Source organism: Tupaia chinensis, unplaced genomic scaffold (genome assembly GCF_000334495.1).
Source record: "Tupaia chinensis unplaced genomic scaffold, TupChi_1.0 Scaffold140086_1, whole genome shotgun sequence".
Lineage (NCBI taxonomy): Eukaryota > Metazoa > Chordata > Mammalia > Scandentia > Tupaiidae > Tupaia > Tupaia belangeri.
Genome location: NW_006199965.1, coordinates 794291 through 813084, shown reverse-complemented (window position 1 = coordinate 813084; position 18794 = coordinate 794291). Strand labels below are relative to the sequence as shown.

General features: G+C 46.0%; 1 protein-coding gene across 4 annotated transcripts in view; it reads left to right on the top strand.

Annotated features, from left to right (window-relative positions):
• LOC102488354 (sodium-dependent lysophosphatidylcholine symporter 1-B-like) overlaps positions 1–18794 on the top strand; it is a 56857-nt gene that overhangs the window by 24790 nt on the left and 13273 nt on the right. For 3 of the 4 annotated variants that reach the window (XM_027765974.1, XM_006162502.3, XM_006162501.3), the window contains 7 exons: positions 1409–1541; positions 1997–2075; positions 3055–3224; positions 4704–4794; positions 5921–6042; positions 6424–6507; positions 16730–16813. In XM_027765974.1, coding sequence (XP_027621775.1) covers positions 1409–1541; positions 1997–2075; positions 3055–3224; positions 4704–4794; positions 5921–6042; positions 6424–6507; positions 16730–16813 — 763 coding nt within the window. The remainder of the gene's footprint in view (positions 1–1408; positions 1542–1996; positions 2076–3054; positions 3225–4703; positions 4795–5920; positions 6043–6423; positions 6508–16729; positions 16814–18794) is intronic. The other variant, XM_027765975.1, reaches the window with a different exon arrangement.

The window sequence follows — 18794 nt, the reverse complement described above, 5'->3', positions numbered from 1 at the left end:
TAGCAAGAACTGAGACTTGCTCCTGTTCCCATTTAGACAAGGCATATGTTCTCTGACTTGTCACAGACCCCACTATTCCCTATTGCCCCATCCCGTGTCTTCTATTGTTTGCCATTGCCCTCACATGGCATTATATTACTAATATAAGGAGGCTGCCACATGTGGTGATTAAGTGCCCAGACTGCCTGAGTCCAAATACCGTCCTACCATGACTAACTGTAATGTTGGCTGAGCTAATAACTGCCCCATGCTTCAGTGGAGGTTATGCCTCTTAGGGTTATAGGAAAAACTAAATGAGATCACCTAAAGCCCTTAGAATAGTGCTTAGCACATAGATACAAGGGGTCTTCAAAAGTTCATAGAAAAATACATATTATTTTAAAAACTGGATTTCCAAAAAAAAAATTTTGCAGCAAAAATAAATTATATTTTAATTCTATTTTCCCATGAATTTATTGAAGTCCTCTTGTATGAGGTCTCACTAGATGTATTTTTTCATCCAGTTTTTCAAATAGCAAGTCATAAACCATGAGCAGGTCAGGGGGCCGTTTTTGTGAGTCATGACCAGCATTTTTTTTAAGTGGAATAAAACAGAAGAGTATAAAGTGGAAAAAAATCCATATGCATGAACTATAGAAAGGGAAGGTGAAGGATTTCTGAAAGAGTGCTGGGGTTCGAATCCCAGCAAGCTGAAGAATGAAGAGCGGGTGAGCTATTTAGCCTCCGTGTGTCTGAGTTTCCTCATATGTAAAGCGGGGGATAATTATATCAGTATGTATGGCTGTCATGTGGAATAAGGGTCATACATAAAGCTGGAATGGTCCCTGCTCATACATACATGATGTCATGGTGCAGGTGAAGTCCACACGAGGTTTTGCTCTCAAAGAAATTCCGAGTCCCTGCTGTCCCAATATCTTTTAAAATAAGAAAATGTATTGGGTATTTGAAGAAAAGAGGTGAGAATACACCCCTTCATCCCAGGGAGCCTGCTCCCCACTTTTCTGATACCTGCATGGCTTTATTTTTTTTAATTAATTTTTATTTCTCTTAAACGTTTTTTATTTTAATTTTATTTATTATTAGTAGTAGTAGTTTCTAATTTGCTATAGGGGTCACCAGAGAGAAACAGAGAGAGAGAGAGAGAGAGAGAGAGAGAGAGAAAGCAAGCTGCCAGGTCTGGGATTCTAACCGCGATTAGCCATGTGGGAGTTCAGCACCTTAACCACCGCGCCACCTATTGGCCCAATACCTACAGAACTTTTTAGCCATTCAAGTTTATGGTCTTTTCTGGCAATTAGGGGCCATGTGAGAAGAAAGGGCCAGAAAGAGCGATGTCCTCCCCGGGTCCGTCCCCCAAGCCCGGGGCACAGCCCAGCACCTCACAGCCCTCTGGTTCCTTGGCCAACAGGATGCTGGCGTCCACGCCCTTTGCTGTCACCCTGTACTGCCTGCTCTGGTTCATGCCTGGCGACTCCCTGTCTGTCAGCGTGAGGTTCTTCTGGTACCTGGTCACGTACTGCCTGTTCCAGACATGTCTGAGCGTAAGAAGGGGCCGGCTGGCCTTGAGGGATGAGGGCAGGGGGTAAGTGTTGATTTGGCACTGGTGTTCTGGTCTTGGTTTCTAATCCAAATCAGGGTTCTAGACCCTGCCATGCTGTGCGGCCTCGGCAAGGCCCGACCCCTGTCTGGGCTTTATGATCCCCTTCCATAAAATTAGTTCAGTCCAACATGGTAGCAACCTTTCCATAGGGAAGGCTGGCTTTTACTTACTGAAAACATCACAGCACATGAAACCCTGATTTCAGCCCATTGTGTAGAGAAAACTAAAACCAGAAAACAACAGGGACTTGCCAAGTCTCAACAGGCAGTTCAAGGAGGCTGGGGTGAGAGCCTTGATCTGGACATGGGAGGGATGGGGTGCTGGGAAGCAGAGGTGCTAAAGGGGAAAAAGGAGGCCCAGGCCAGACTGCCTAGCCCCCCTGCATCTGGTCCCCAGTGCTACCATGTGCCGTATACCTCACTGACCATGTTCCTGGGAGGGAGCCAGAGGGACCGGGACTCAGCCACGGCATTCCGTAAGTCGGGGAGGCAGCCATGCCTCTACACCCCTCACCAACTGAAGGGGTTCCCAGGACCTAAAGCCCAACCAGACCCAGAGGCCATATGGCCTAGTGAAGAGGTGATGAGCTGTCAAGTCAGACAGACCTGGATCTGAATCCCAGCTCCTCTCTTCCCAGCTGTGGCCTCGAACCAGTTAGCACCCCTCTCTGGATGTCAGTGTTCTCGATACGGAATAGAGATAACAGCAGGACCTCCCCCCGGGCTACAGTGAGGGTCAGAGATGACAAATGCACAGCACTGTCACATAGAAGGGTCTCGGCAAGCAGCAGCTGCCATCTAATTTCTTTCTTTTTAATCACAGAGTTGCCATAGTCTTTACTTATTGTTCGTTTTTTGCCATAGGACATGTGCACTCGCTGGAGAGAGATGGGGGGTGAGAGGGAAACAGAGAAATCACACACACACACCACCACCCAAGGGGGGATGGCCCCACCACAATCCCTTCTCCTCCATTCTTCTCTCTGGATTTTTGGGCATGCATGCCTGGCTTGGTTTTCAAGCCACTGGGCCCAGGACTCAAACCTCACAGTTGGTCACAAGGGATCTAGCTGCCTTATCTCTGTGCCATCTGCTGGCCCCAATTTTTTAAAGATTTCTTTTATTACGTCCACAAAGTTTCTGTTCACTTACTGCATGCCAGGGACTGTTCAAGGTGCTGGAAACAGAGGTGAGCCTAGGGAATGATGGATGGATGAGGGTGGAGAGGGGCTCCCTAAGCAAATGAGCTGTGCTGTGAAGTAAGAGAAAGGGGCCGGGAGAGCCCCTGCCTCCTGGGTGCCCCCACTCACCCCCATCTCATCTGTGCCTCAGAGCGATACCCACGGCCCCCTGTGCAGAGGAAAGTCCCCCGCCGGGACTGGCGAGTCCCCCCTCCATGGGGCTCAGCGGGCAAGGCTGGCCCCGCGCAGCCTGTGTGTCTCCGCACCCCTGCAGGCATGGGCATGGAGGTCCTCAGCACGCTGGTGGGCGCTGGTGTCCAAGGGCAGCTGGTGGGCCACTTGCACGGCAGCATGAACCAGCACTGCTTGGAGCACAACGGCTCATGGGACAATGGCTCCCTTGGTGGCAACGGCTCACTGCTCACTGACTCTCTGGATAACACAGTAAGGAAGGGCCCACCAACCTCTGCCTCCCTGTGGGTGAACAGGGTCCAGGGAAGTCTGTAGTGTGGACGCGGCCATCCAATGAGAGTGTGCAGCCTGCCTAGGGCCTGGCCCATGTGGGTCACTGAAAAAGTTACAATGGCTGACATTTGTGGACACCTCCGTGGCTCCCTCACACTCTGTACATGCCAAACCCCTCAGGACAAGCTGGGCCCCGACCCCTCGCCCTCTTCTCCCACCCTCCTTCCCACACTGGCCTCCTCGCCGTTCCTCAGACATGCCTGGCACACTCCCACTTCAGGGCCTTTGCATGTTCCTTTCTTCCGCCTGGCACATACTTTGTCCAAGTCTCCACACGGCCCTCGTCCCTACATACACACTCAACTTTTTGGACCTCTCACCAGATGCCTGGAAGAGGACTCCGAGCTCCAGCTTCCTTTTGCTTTGAACCAATTTTCTCCACCTGCCATGTTTATTCACCCATCACACGTGGCTATGGAGCCCGTATTCCGGCCCGTCCTGTGCACTGGGAGTGCGGCGAGAAGAGACAGAAAGCCCCCACCTTCACAGGGCTGTCATCCTGTAGGAGAAACATGCTGTGGGGAGCAACTGGAGCCCACAGCCTACGGGAACATGGGGCAGGCTGCACTGTGGGAAGGCGGGACGGGGAGAGCGAGTTGGGATCTCAGGTGTTGCGATCAGGGAGGCCTCACTGAAGAAGTGACGTCAGAGCAGAGGGCTCGTGGAGGCGAGAGAGCAGGCCTTGCAGGAACCTGGAGGAGACCGCTGCAGGAAAACAGCAGAGGGAGGCCTAGGCCGGAACAGCCTAGAGGAGCAGCAGCTTTCCTCGGCTCACAGCTAAAGTCGCAGTGCCAAGCCCGGCGCCTGGCACGTGATAGGCACTCAGGAAATGCCTACTGAGGGGTCAGCGCTTTCTACACCCCAGGCACAACACTAAGGACCTTGTGCACATTGTTCCCTGACTCCTAACAGCCGCTCAACAGGGTCGGACTGGCCTATATCTTGGCTCCATGCATGAATTGTGTGGCTTGGGAGTTCTTTGAGCTTTCTGAGCCTCAGTCCTCTGAGCTGGAAAATGGGGCTAATTGTCAAGCCCACCTCAGAGGACTGTCACAGGAGTAAATGAGTTAGTATCATAGTTGTTAGCAATCATTATAGATGCTCTTACAGTTATTGGGAAGCAGGAGAAGAAGTCGCTATTTCTGCCTTCCAGGAGGTGGCAAATAAGTTAGCAGTGAGGCAGAGACTTTTACCCCATGACACTGAAGTTTTCCAAAGCAGGCAGAGAGACTTAGAAGGTGTTGGACAGAAAGCAGGTCTTGAGCCAGGACTGAAAGAGGGGTGGGATTTGGAGAGGTGGGAGGTGGGGAGAGAAGACCCGGCAAGAGGGAGTCACTGTGCAAACAGGTGTAGAGGCGAGGCGAGGCGAGCAATCAACTAATGCTCTCTGTTCCCCAGCGGAGGGCGTACATGATGGCAGCCCTGGTCCTGGGCTCTCTCTACAGCCTCTCGTGCCTGGTGCTGGTGCTGGGGGTGAAAGAACAGCCAGGTAAGAGACGGCCCGTGGGCCCAAGAGGGGCAGGGGTGGCCTCATGCTCTTAGGAGACCCTGCTACCTCATTATCCTTCCTCCCCATATTTTCTTCACATCCTATTATTTTGTAATCAGTATGCATGAACTTCTTCATTTTCTTTTTTCCAGAGAGGATTTTGCTATAGGGCACGTGCGCTCACCAGAAAGACAGAGAGAAACAGAGAGATAGAAAGCAAGAAATCACCCGCCTAGGGGTGATGGCCACGCGGCAGTCCCTTCTCCATTCTCCTCTTGGGATCTTGGGCACGCATGCATGCACACGTACTTAGCGTGGGTTTAAGCCACCAGGTCCGGGACTTGAACCACGGTCGACTACATGAGAGTTCAGCAACATAGCCATTACGCCAACTGCTGGTCCTGAACTTCTTTATTTTCTAAGATGCAAAGATAGGACATTTGTTTCATGCTGAATCAGAGCACGGTGCATAGAAAGTCACCAATAGATGTTTATTGAGTAAAAAAATGCATTGTGAATAGCTCTAATACCCTTTACCCTCTGGAAAAGCCTGGAACTTTCTGATGGTGGAAGATACCAGCAAGTGAAAGCACAGATCCATGAGGGCTTTGCAGCAGGAACTTTTCAATGCAAATGACAGAAATGCCACACAAACTGCTTTAGCCACAAAGAGAAGATATTGGTTCACACTACTGAAAATTCCATAGGTATTCAGGTGTGCAGACAAAGTCCTCAGGAATCCATCTTTCCTGCAGGCTCTCAGTCCTGCTATGGTTATCTCAGCCTCTTTGCCAGCTGACACTCCTCTGGTAGCAAGATGCCCACCAGCAGCTACTGTCTCACATCCTCTGGCCTAGCTCCTCTTTCACGGAGGTTCCAGCGAGAATCCCAGGGTTGCCTTCAATTGCTCAGATTGGATCATGTGACCTTTCCTGAACCAATCGTTGTGGCTAAGGGGATGAAGTTTACGGATTGGACCTTGAAGCTGGGGAATGAGGAGTGAGCTGAAAGGGTAGAAGGGGGTTCCCCAAAGGAAAATCTGCTTCCACAAGATGAAGGAAGGAGCCCAAGTTCACGTGTGCCTGGCTACCCGGCCTACTTTAACCGACATAGCTCTCCCCCTCAGGGCCCCTCAGCACCCTAGCCGGGTCCAAGCTGCCCTTCCTTCTCAGCCTGCGGCACGTCCTCCACCACCGGCCCTATGTCCTGCTGCTCAGTGGTTTCTTCTTCATCTCCTTGGCTTTCCAGGTGAGGAGGGGAGGCACGAGTGGGGCTGGGAACTGCAAAGGCCCACTGACCTCTTCCTTCACCAATCTGCAGTTTCAGAAGGGTCTCTGGAAGGGCAGGGGTAACTGCTCTAATTTTACAGATGGAGGAACAGAGGCAAGCCTCCCGGTCCTTCAGCTGCTTCCCCCTCTGAAGGGCAGGGGCAGTGCACCTTGGATTGGAACCCCATGTAGGCTGGGGCTGCAGAGAGCCCCTGGGAGTTTCCCCCGCACTCTCACACTCTCCCTAGATTCAGTTCTCTCCCGGGCCCACTCCCAAAGGTCCCAGCTAAGTCCCATCTGCACTCTGGCTGTGACCTGCATCTGTCACTGTGCCTGTCATTCTCTGCCCTTCCTCACCCAGATGGTCCAAGGGATCTTCGCTTTCTTCTGTACTCATGCCGCTGGCCTCGCTGGAAGCTTCCAGTACCTGGTGATCATCATGCTGGTATGTCTGAGAGGCGGGAGGGACTCCGAGATGCAGCACCCTGCCGGCCCCCAGGGGCCAGAACACCATGGGGTGAATCCTAGCCCAGCCCTTCTCAGCTCTGTGATTTCAGCAAGTGGCTTCTCCTCACAGAGCTTCAGGCTTTTCCTCTGACTCCCACCCCACAGCCTGGTGAGATCAGCATGGCAGTGCCCAGCACAGAGTGGGCGTGCAACAGCGCTGGTCCCCTCAGCTCCATGGGGTGTCTGTAGAAAAGGAAGCAATGCTCCCTGGTGGTAAGAAGCCAAGTTCAAAGGCCAGAAAGTGTTAGGTTCAAATCCTGACTTGCCATGCATGCCCTTCTCAGGACCTCAGTTTGCTCATCTGTAATTTTTTTTTTTGAGAGAGAGAAAGGTTTTTTCTATGGGCCATGCACACTCACTGGAGAGACAGAGACAGAGAGACAGAAAGTGAGAACTCACTCCTCGAGGGTGATGGCCATGCCCCAGTCCCTTCTCTCCCATTCTCCTCTCGAGATCTTGGGCACGCATGCACATGCGCCCGGTGTGAATTTCAGGTTGCTGGGTCTGGGACTCGAATTGCAGTCGACTACATGGGAATCCAGCAATGTAACCAGTACGCCATCTGCTTGTCCCTGTTTGCTCATCTGTAGAATGGCATGAGTGCACCTACCTCAAGGGACGGGGTAAGGCGTGAAGTAAGGTCTTGGGGAGGCTTCCTGGCACACAGCTGGTGCTCAGAACTGCTATGCCTTTCACAGACGGCTTAACCATACAGCCATCAAAAGGCATCCGGGTCGTTTCTAGTTACTAATGGCGATGCTAAAGAAGCTGTGAGCATCAGTACAGGTTTTTGCATGAACATTTTCATTTCTCTGACACAGATGCCCAAGAGTGCAGTTGCTGGATCACACAGTAATTACATGTTTTGTTTGGTGAGGAACTGCCAGCCTGCCTTGATTACTACTGCTGTAAAAACTTTAATATTGGGTAGTATGATTCCTCCCACCTTTCTCTGTGTCAAGATTATTTTAGCTCTTTCATAGCTTATACCTTTCCATACAATTTTGAGTATAAACCTATCTATGTCTACAAAAACTCTTACTGGGATTTTGATGTCTATTACATTGAACCTACAGATACATTTAGGGAACATTGGCATCTCTACTGTGTTGAGACTTCCAATTTGTGAACACATTGTGTTTCTCTATTCATTTAGGGTTTTTTTTCAATCCAATAGTATTTATGATTTTCAGCATACACATACCGTACATGTTTTGTTAAGTGTTTCATTTTCCCTGGAGAAATTATAGGTGGTTTTGTGTTTTTCATTTTGGTAGACACATATTTGTTGCTACTGTATAGAAGTGATTGATTGTGGGGGGACTAGTAGGTGGGTTAATGGTTACGTCACTGGATTCCCACATAGTCAACCTCTGTTCAAGTCCCGGATCCATTGTCTTAAAACTCATCCTGGGAGCATGTGTGTGCATGTCCAAAATCCCAAGAAGAGAATGGAGAAGGGATTGTGGCATGGCCATCCTCCCTGGAGGGTGATTTCTCTCTGTCTTTCTGTCTCTTGAGTGAACACACATGCCCTATAGCAAAAATTCCTCTCTAAAAGAAAAAAAAAAAAGAAGCAATTGATTTTTATACATTTATCCAGTGTCTTATGACTCGGATGAACTCATTTATTAGTTCTGGGAGTTTGTTGTTTTCTTTTATTTTTAACTATTTATTTTATTTTTTATTATTATGTTTTTTAAAGAATTATTTATTTATTTAATTTGACCAGAAAGGAACAGAATGAGAGAGAGAGAGAGCGAGAAAGTGAGAAAGAAAGCTGCCAGGTCCAGGGACTCGAACCACAGTCTACCATATGTGAGTCCAGCACCCTTAACTACCACGCCACCTGCCAGCCCCATTATTATTATTTTTACTGTAGGGCACATTTGCTCACAAGAGAGAGAGAAAGAAAGAGAGAGAGAGAGAGAAAGCCACCAGGTTCCAGACTCAAACTGTGGTCGACCACATGTGAGTGAGTCCAGTGTCTTAACCACCATGCTACCTGCAGGCCCCTGTTACTTTCTTAATTCCTCTAGATTTCCTATATAGTCAAATAGGTCATCTATAAATAGGTTCAGCTTTCTCTCTTTCTGTGTTTTTCTTTCTTTTTTCACTTATTTCTTCCCTAACAGAGAAACAGAGACAGACAGAGAAGCAAACACCCACAGCAGGGTTCTCTTGCCATGATGTAACCTCAGGTCACAGCTTATGCATGGCCAGCATGCTCAGTGAGGTCCTGGGACAGGAATTCAGGGCCTGTCCCACATAGGTCTCATTGGGTTTTCTCTGCACCAAAGCCAGAATGTATTTCTTCCTTTCTGGAGCTAGCGTTTTATTTCTTATTTTTACCCTGTTGCAGCGACTAGAACCTCCTGTATTCTGTTAAACAGGAGTGGCGTGTAAGGACATCCTTATCTCTAATCTTAGGAGGAGCGTGCCATTAGGAAAGCATGTTTGGAAGAAAGTTGCCTTTCACTATTGAGTATGATATTAGCTATAGTGGTTTTTAAAAATTATTTAATTTTATTTATTTTTTATTATTATTATTATTTTAATTTGACCAGAGAGAGAGAGAGAGAGAGAGAAAGCAAGCTGCCAAGTCTTGGACTTGAACCAGGGTCAGCCACATGGGAATCTAGCACCTTAACCACCACACTACCTGCCAAGCCCCTGGGTTTTTTTTATTTATTTAAGTTTTGTTTTGTTTCATTTTTTATTTTGTAGATGTTATCAAGTAGAGATAATTCCCTTCTATTTATAACTTGCTAGTTTTTTTATATATATAAAGAATACTTGTTCAATTTTTGTTTTGGGCATCTATTAATATCATCTGAATTTCTTTTTTAAGCCCTCTTTTTTAAAACATTGTTAAAACAGCATTTCTAGAATAAATCTAACTTGATCATGGTATGTAATTATTTTTATACATTGTTGGAGTTCATTTGTTAATATGTTTGTTGAGGATTTTTTTAAGTTTATGGCAGATAGTGGTTTGAAATGTTCTCTCTTTTTTGTTATTACTTTGTGGATTTCAGTAGAGAGTAATACTGGCCTAATGCAATGAATTAGGAAATGTTTCTTCTTCTGTGTTTTGTAGAAAATCGTATAAATTTGGTATTAATTCTTCTTTAAATGTTTGGTAGAATTACTCAGTTGGGGAGGGGGCTTTCAATTATTATTATTATTATTATTATTATTATTATTTTAATTGCCAAAGAGTGTGTGTGCTCACCAAGAGGGACAGAGACAGAGAGAGAAAGAGAGAGGGGGAGAAAAGTACCTGTCTCTGGTGCTCTGGTGGTAGTCATGCCACAAGCCATGATCCCTTCTCTACTGTTTCTCCATCCGTCAAAATTTGGCACAGTCACACACACAGATACGCGCACACACACACGCATGCACGCACACACCAGGCATATGTTTAAGCCTTCAGGACCAGGATTTAGTCGACTATGTTCTATGCAGTCTCTTAACTACCAAGCTACAGGGCTGATCCAGAAGCGCTTTTTTTTTTCTATAGGGTACATGTGCTCACCAGAGAAAGAGAGAGAGAAATCACCCCCAGGAGGAATGACCACACCATGATCCTTCCTCATTCTCCTCTTGGGATCTTAGCCATGCAAGCACACAAGCCCTGCGTGATTTTCTAATCACCGAGTCTGGGACTCAAACCATGTAGTTGCTTGTGGGATTCAGAGCTTTAACCTCCACACCACTAGAGGTCTTTTAATTATGAATTCAACTTTGTAAATGGTTATAGGACCATATAGATTACCTATTTTATCTTGGTCAAATTTTGAAAACTTTTTATTTTTGAGAAATTGATCTAAGTTGTTGAATTTATGAGCATAAAGTTGTTTATAATATTTTCTTATTATCATTTTAATGGCTGTAGACTCTATGTTAACATCTCCTATTTCATTTTTTGTATGATTTCTCTTTTTATTGTTAGTACTTTTTTAAGAATTATTTTATTTAACTTTATTTATTTTGACATTTTTGACCAGAGAGGGACAAAGTGAGGGTGAGAGCAAGAGAGAGAGAGAGAAAGCGAACTGCTAGGTCTGGGACTCAAACCACAGTCGGCCATGTGGGAGTCCAGCACCTGCTAGCCCCATTTTTATTGTCAGTATTATTAAAGACTTACCAATTTAATTTTTTCAGTAAATCAGCTTTTTACATTGATTTGCTCTATTTTTTTATTTTCAATATTTTTGATATCTGTCATGATCTTTACTTTTTTTTTATTAACTTTGGCTGTATGTTGCTCTTTTTCTTCTAGTTTCCTGAGATACTTAAGTTGTTAATCTGATATCTTTTGTCTTTTTTTTAAGGTGTTTGCCGTAGGGTGTGTGTGCTTACCAGAGGCAGGAGAGACAGAGAGGGACAGTGAGAGGAAAAGTAAGAAATCACCTCCTGAGGGGGGTGACCATGCCACAGCCCCTTCTCTTCAATTCTCCTCCTGGGATTTGGGGTATGTACGCACACGCACCTGGCATATTTAAGCCACCAAGTCTGGGACTAGAACCGCAGTTGGCCATGTGGGAGTCCAGTGCCTTAACCACTATGCCATCTGCTGGCCTCTAATTAAGTATTTAGTGCTATGCGCTTCCCCCTCAGTACTATTTTAGCTGCACCCCACATATTTTGGTACCTTGTATATTTACTTTTACTCCATCTTATGTATTTTTAAAAATTTTCCTTTAGATTTCTTTTTTTTTTTTTGAGAGGTTTTTGCTATAGGGCGTGTGTGCTCGCCAGACAGACAGAGAGAGACAGAGAGACAGAAAACAAGAAATCACCCCCCCAGGGGGGATGACCATGCCGCAATCCCTTCTCCTCCATTCTCCTCTCGGGATCTTGGGCACGCACGTACACGTGCCCGGCGTTAGTTTTAAGCCACCGGGTCCGGACGCGAACCGCGGTCGACTACGTGGGAGTCCAGCGACATAGCCATTACACTAACTGCTGGTCCCTTTAGATTTCTTTTTTGACCCATAAATGATCTGTTAATAAAGTATATCATTTAATTTCCTCATTTTTAGAAATTTTCATTTTTTCTTTATAGTATTGATTTATGGTTTTATACCATTGTCGTCCGAGAACAGACCCTGTAAAAGTCTTCTAAATTTGCTAAGTTTTGTGCTATGGACCAGGTTATCTATCTTGGTAAATATGTTTTGGGTACTTAAATAGAATGTGTATTCTGTATGGTTGGTTGGAGTGTGTTCTATATATATCTATCCAATCCTATTGATTGGTGGTGTTAATTGGATGCTATATATCATCACTGACTTTCTGTCTAGTGATTCTATTTATTGCTGAGATTGGAGTGTCCCAGACTGGAACTGTGAATTTGTCCATTCCTCTTTTCAGTTTCATCAGCTTTTACTTCATGTATTTTGAGGTTTTGCTTCTTGACGCATGTGCATTTAATATTATCCTGTCTACCTGGAGAATTAATCTTTTTATTATTATAGAATATCCTTCTTTGGCTTTAGTATATTTCTTTGTTCTGAAGTCTGCTATATCAAATATTCATGTAGCTATTCCTGCTTTTTTAAAAATTAATATTTGTTTGGTATATCTTATTACACCGTTTTACTTTTTTAATCTACCTATGTCATTGAATTTGAAATGAGTTTCTCATTAAACTGCAAATAATTGAGTCATATTATATTATTTACTTTATAGTCTCTGTCTTTTGATTGTCTTATTTAGGCAATTTACATGTTAATATTGTCAAGCTATCAAGTGTCAAGGTAGTTAATTAGGACAATGAGCCAAACTGAAAATAATAATCAAGACTTTCTTCATTTACTGTCATAAGGCAGGCAAAAGGCAAAGAAAAAGTATTATATCCTAATGTTCCATTTCCCCCCACTAGAACAGCACTAGCTGAGAGTCAGGTGGTCCTCGGGACCTCACTGCCAAGGATCCTTGAACAAAATTGTCTTGACATTTTATGGCCCTAAGGGGCCAGGGGAAGGGAGAGGAGAAAGGTCTAGGAGCAGAAAAATGCTGAGTCAGAGTGAAAAAGAAAAGCTGTCTCAGTCAATGCCCCCTTAATAAGGAGGTCTTTGCAGAGCCTTCTGAAAATGACTCCACAGAGGTCCCCCTGTAAAAGACCCTCCCACATGGAAGTGTCTGAGCTAAGACTGCGGACAGACACGTGTTTGAGCATGGCTGGTCTGAGGGAGGGGGGCTGAAATCCTTGCCTGAAACTCCCTCCAGAGGCAACAGTGCACTGTGGTGGGGGAAGGCACCTTTCTCCTAAGAGGCCTTCCAGGCAAAGCCTTAGTAATTGCCTGTGGTTAACCCTGAAAGTCACACAAAGGATTTTGACCCAGAGGAGGACTTCTAAAAGGTAATTATTAATGTGCTGGTGCTTAGTCTACCGTTTTATAATCTGCTTACTGTTTGTTTCCTCTAGTACTCAATTCTCTTCTGCCTTCTTCTGGGTTACTTGAACATTGTTTAGACAGCCATCTTGTGGTTTTTGTTTGTTTGTTTGTTTGAATACTGTTTTCTAAAATATCTCTTTGGGTACTTTATTAATGGTTGCTTTGATTATTACAGTATACACAGGTGACTTACCGTCGTCTACCGGTATCAATGTTTACCAGTCTAACTGAAGGGCGGAGACCTACTTCCATGTAGAGACCTGTACCATCCTCTTCTCCATATCTTTGTCTTGATTATCTCGGTGTTACAATTTTGGTTTCAATCATGAAATATGATCTATAAAACTCATAAGGAAAAAGATACTCTATTGTATGCATCCATATTTCTGCTTTTTCATTTTTTCTTCTTCCTTCCTGAGTCTCTAAGATGATTTTTTTCTCCTCTTATCGTTACCTTTGTTTGTAGAGCCCTTTGTAGGCAATTTTTTTTTTTTTTTTTAATTATCAGAGGGTGCATGCACTCACCAGAGAGAGTGACCAGGGTAGGGGGAAAGGAATCACCCCCTCATGAGGCATGGTCATGCTGCAATCCCTTCTCCATTTCTCCATCATGTTGAGATACTGAGCTCATACACATATGTGCCCTGTATGTTTTCAAGCCTCTGGGACTAGAATCTGAACCACAGTCAGCCATGTGGTATCCAGCTCCCTTCACCACTAGGCTACATAGTTGGTCCTCTTTAGCCAATCTTTAAGGGTAGGTCTGTTAGTGACAAATCCTTTTAGTTTTCTCTTATTTGACAATGTCTTTATTTTGCCTACATTCTTGAAGAATAAATTAGCTGGATATAGAATTTACAGTTAACAGTTGTTTTTCTTCCAGCACTTGAAAAATGTTCTATTTCGTTCTAGCCCCTTGATTTTCGTTAAGAAACCCACTGTCACTGTCATTGCTCTTCCTCTATAAGTGATACTCTCTGGCTGCTTTCAAGATTTTTCTTTTTCCTTCATCTTAACTTTTTCCAGAAGTTTAGTTATCATTAAGAGTCTACATGGATTTGATTTTACCTTATTTGGGGTTCTCTCACCTTCTTGAATCTCTAGGTTTATGTTTTTAATCTAATTTTGGAAGTTTTCAGCCATTTGGGAGTGAAGGGGGACATATTTTTTTTTAATCACTAGTCCCTCTCTTTTTTCCTTCATAGGATTCTGATGAAATAAATATTGAATCTTTCATTATTGCCCCCACAGTATTTTTTCTTTCATATTTTTTTTTCTCTACTGTTCAGTCTGGGCAGAGTCTGTTATTCTGTCTTTGCATTCATTGGCTTTATCCTCTGTCACCTTGCCTTCCTCTTACCACCTTCCAGAGTTCTCCTCTAGCTACTTTTTTTTTTTGAGAAGTTTTTGTCCTAGGGTGCTTGCACTCACTGGAGAGAGACCGAGACAGTGAGAGGATAAGTGAAAGATTATTCCTCGGGGTGGGGGGGGGATGGCCATGCCACAATCCCTTCTCCTCCATTCACCTCCAGGGATCTTGGGTACACATGCATATGTGTCCAGCGTGATTTTTCAAGTCACTGGGTCTGGGACTCAAACCACGGTCGATCATGTGGGAGTCCATAACCGCTTACACCATCTATTGGCCCCAGGTACCTTTTGCTTTATAGTCATGCTTAACAGGGAGAAGTGGGAGCTAGGGTGTGGGTATCTTATTTAAACTAGAAGTCTACTGAGCACATGTTTAAGGTTTTTGATTTATATTGCCAAACTGCATTCATGAGAGACTGTTCTTATATATGTTCCTGCTTATGAATTTGAGAATTACAGATGAGGAGACTGATAATCCGAGTAAGGTCATCTGCCCAACATTACACTCGGCCACACTGGCAATGTGAGTTCTGCCGAATCCAGTGCACTCCTGCCACATGCTACCTGTTCCTGCCACACGCTACCTGCTTCTGCCACCTGCAACACTGTTCCCTGGGGCCCCCGGAAATTCACAACTTGGCCAAAAGATCAGACCAAGGAGTTCATGCTCTGAGAAAACTTAGAGTTGGAAGGGACCTAGGCTGGAGACTTCAGAGCCACTAGAGCCAGACAGACATGTCCCAGCCCCTGATGCCATGCCCAGACCTTAGCCCCTGCTCCTGTTCCTTTCAACTCACTAGTGTCTCTGTTAGAAAACTTCTGACTTGGCCCAGCAGGTGGTGTGATGGTTAAGGAGGGTAGACCCCACATGGCTAGCTGTGCATTTCAAGTCCCAACCTCAATGACTCAAGAAACATGCCAGGCACATGTGTGTGCACGCCCAAAACCCCAAGAGAAGAATGAAGGAGAATGGATTGTGGCATGGCCATCCCCTCTGAGGGTGACTTCTCACTTTTGCTCTCTCTCTAGCAAACACATACATCCTATAGCAAATTAAAAAAAAAAAATTAGGCTCCAGGTTACCATGACTTCTGCAAGTATGGTTTCAGGGATCTCAAACACACAGACTCCTGCATGTGGCTGGTGATTAGCATCCCCATGCCTTGGGGTGGGAGCTGGGGGCTGATCTAGGCCCTGCTCCAGGAGTCTGGAGGCCCAGGTCCAATCCTGGCCAAGCCAATCCTACCAGGAAAATACTGTCCTTCTTTAGGCTTTAGCTTCCTCCCCTGCAAAATGGTAGTAGTGAGCCTCATCGTTCAGAAAATCCACATTTTTCACAGCCTTTATAAACTGGAAATTCTGTTTAAATATCACCAATGGCTATGAAAGTTTTTAAAAACACATCAAATCGTGGCTATCCCGCTCGACATCCTCTAGTGGTTCTCATCACATTGGTATTAAACCAAAAGTCTCACTACAGCACCTTCACTATGCCCCCAGCACCCTGCTTCCATTTTCTAGTCACAAGAACTCTGCCCCTCAGAGTAGCCCAGAAGCCCCCTGCCTCAGTGCATTTGCACCTACTGTTCCCTCTGCCATGAATGGCTTTTCATGAGATGTCGTGTGGCGGCCTCCCTGGACTCCATTCAGGTCCCTGCTCACTGCCGTCTCCTTGGAGAGACTTTCCCTGACCTCCCAGCTAAAACGATACCCTTCGCCCCTTACTTTCCTTTCCCTGCCTTATTTTTCCTCCTAGACTTTAAGTCTCTAGACGTATTACATATGTACGTGGTCTCCAGGCGCTCCATGAAAGCAGGAACCCTTTCCACTCCATCTCCTGCCCTGCCCAGAGCCTGGAACAGCACCAGGCATGCAGAGGGCTGTCAGTTAATGTGTTTTGGATGAGTTGCATGCATACCTGGGGGACAAGTCTTTCAGGCAGTGAGGGTAGCAGGTGCAAAAGCCCTAAAGCCAGAACACCTGGTGCAGGGAGTAGGCAGAGGCACATAACAGACCCTGTGGGCCACGATGAGGACTTTGGCCTTTACTGGTAGTGAAATGGCAGCCTCTGAGGGGCTGAGCAGAAGAATGACATGTTCCAGCCTGTGTTTCCAGAGGGTCCCTATGGTTGCCATGAGGAGAATGGGTCAAAGGGGCTTAGTGGGTACTGGGAACTATCCAGCTATTCAGGTACTGGGATCTAAATCTCACCACAAGGAGGGAGGTATGTTTTCCCAACCACTACTGAGCTGAAGAGGTGAGAGTCTGTGGCCACCCAGGCTATTGGTAGAAGAGGAGAGATTTCCACCCAGACCCTGACAGAGCTGCCTCCCCCAGGACACCTGGGCCCAGAGTCTGTCCTTTGTCCCTTTTTCCTTTTAGATTGTGGCCTCCCTCTCCATCCCCCTCTGGCAGTGGTTCCTGGTCAAGTTCGGGAAGAAAACTGCAGTGTTGTTGGGCTTCTCGGTGAGTGTCCCCACTGGCTCTCAGGTAGGCCAGCTTCCTCCGTGCCTCCTCCACGGATGAAGGACCAGGGGGACTGCAGGGCTCCTTCGTGTCTGTCCCTCTTCAACGTGCCTGTGGCCACATGGAAGGCCAATAAACCTCAACCCCTTAACTGGAAGGAGCCGAGATCCGGAGTGGAAGAAATTGGGATCAAGTACTGACTCCACTGCCCAGTGACAGAACAGCTTCACTGAGCATCGGCGTCTCCATCTGCTGAATGGTAGTACAGAGGACTTCAGGAAGTCCATGGCCAATGGAATGAAAGTACGTGTTTGGGCCAGCTCCATGACCTGGCGGTTAAGGCAGCCAGATCCCCACACGGCCCATCATGCTGTTAGAGTCTTGGACCTGGCAGCTTGAGAAACACATGGGGCACACGTGCCCACAACTCAAAAGCAGAGAGAAATGGAGGAAAAGGAATTGAGGCACAACCACATTCCACGTGGGGTCCTTTTTTTCTTCCTTGCTCCCTGTTTCTCTGGTGATCGCACATGCCCTCTAGCAAAAAAAAAAAAAAAAAAAGGAAAGAAAGAAAGAATTTATGTGATGCAAAAAATAATGAAATCCACACACATTTTTTTCATACTACACATTCCCCATATACTTTCTGAAGACCCTCATACAATAATGGTGGTAATAATGCTGGCGACTTTATGCGATCCTCCCTCTGGACCAGGCACTGTCCGCCGTACTCTCCATGGACTAGCTCCTTTAAGCACTCAGTACCCTCCCCGTGCACCGAATTATCTGCCAGTGATTTGTGAACTTGCCTTTTTCTCCACCGCCTCTTTAGTGACGAGGGGTGGGGAGGCAGCCTTATCAAGCTTTTGAATTTTTGCCAATCCAACGTGTGAAAACAATATCTCAAGGTGTCTTTTATTTGCCAAGCCACCTGCAGGCAGCCAGGGAAATAAGCATCCATTGTTTAAAATAACAACTCTTATATTTTGAGGTTGCTTTTCCCCTGAGTATAAAGGTGATCATAAAATAAGACACAATTTTGAACAGATAGTAAAACAATTTTAAGGCTTTCTTTGTCTTGCCTCTGTGGGTGTCCTCTGTTAGGGTGTTTTTGTTTTTGCCAGAGGATGCATGTGCTTGCCAGAGAGAGAGAGAGAAAGCAACCCCTCCCCAGTGGGCCAGAGTCACACACTTCAATCCTTTTTATCCCCTGTCTCCTTCCCATTAGGATTTGCGGCTTGCATCAACACACAGCTGGCATGTTTTTTAAGTCTCTAGGGCCAGGATTTGGGCCCCAGTGAGATCCAGCTTCCTTAACCACTGCTCTGTGGGACCAGCCCTGTAAGGGTATCGATATATCAGTGTTTCCCCTTCTTTCTTTTATTTTTAAATTATTTAATTTTTAAATTACTAATATTATTATTTAATTTGCTATAGGGCATGTGTGTTCACCAGAGAGAGAGAGAAAGTGAGAAAGCAAGCCACGAGGTCCAGGTCTTGATCCATGGTCAGCCATGTGGGAGTCCAATGCCATAACCACCATACCACCTGCTGGCCCCTTCACGTTTTTCTTTTCCTTCTTTTTTTTTCTGTTTTAGAGGGAGTTTCTCTAGAGGGCACGTGTGCTCGCTGGAGAGACAGAGAAAGAGAAAACAAGTGGGAAATCAATCCCAGGGCGATGGGCACACCCCAATCCCTTCTCCTTCATTCTCCTCTCGGGATTTTGGGACCGACTCACACGCGGCTGGCATAAACTTTAAGCCACCGAGTCCAGGACTCCAGGACTCAAACTGTGGTCAACTACATGGGAGTCCAGCGACGTAACCATGACACCATCTGCTGGCCCCTCCCCTTCTTTCTTAATCCTTTGCCCACCTTGATCCACAGCACAATTCTCCTCTCTCTGGAGCCCGCTGGAGCACCGGGGTCTTTTTTTGCACTTGCTCTCCATCAGGAAAACTTTGTCAAGCTTTACTTTGCA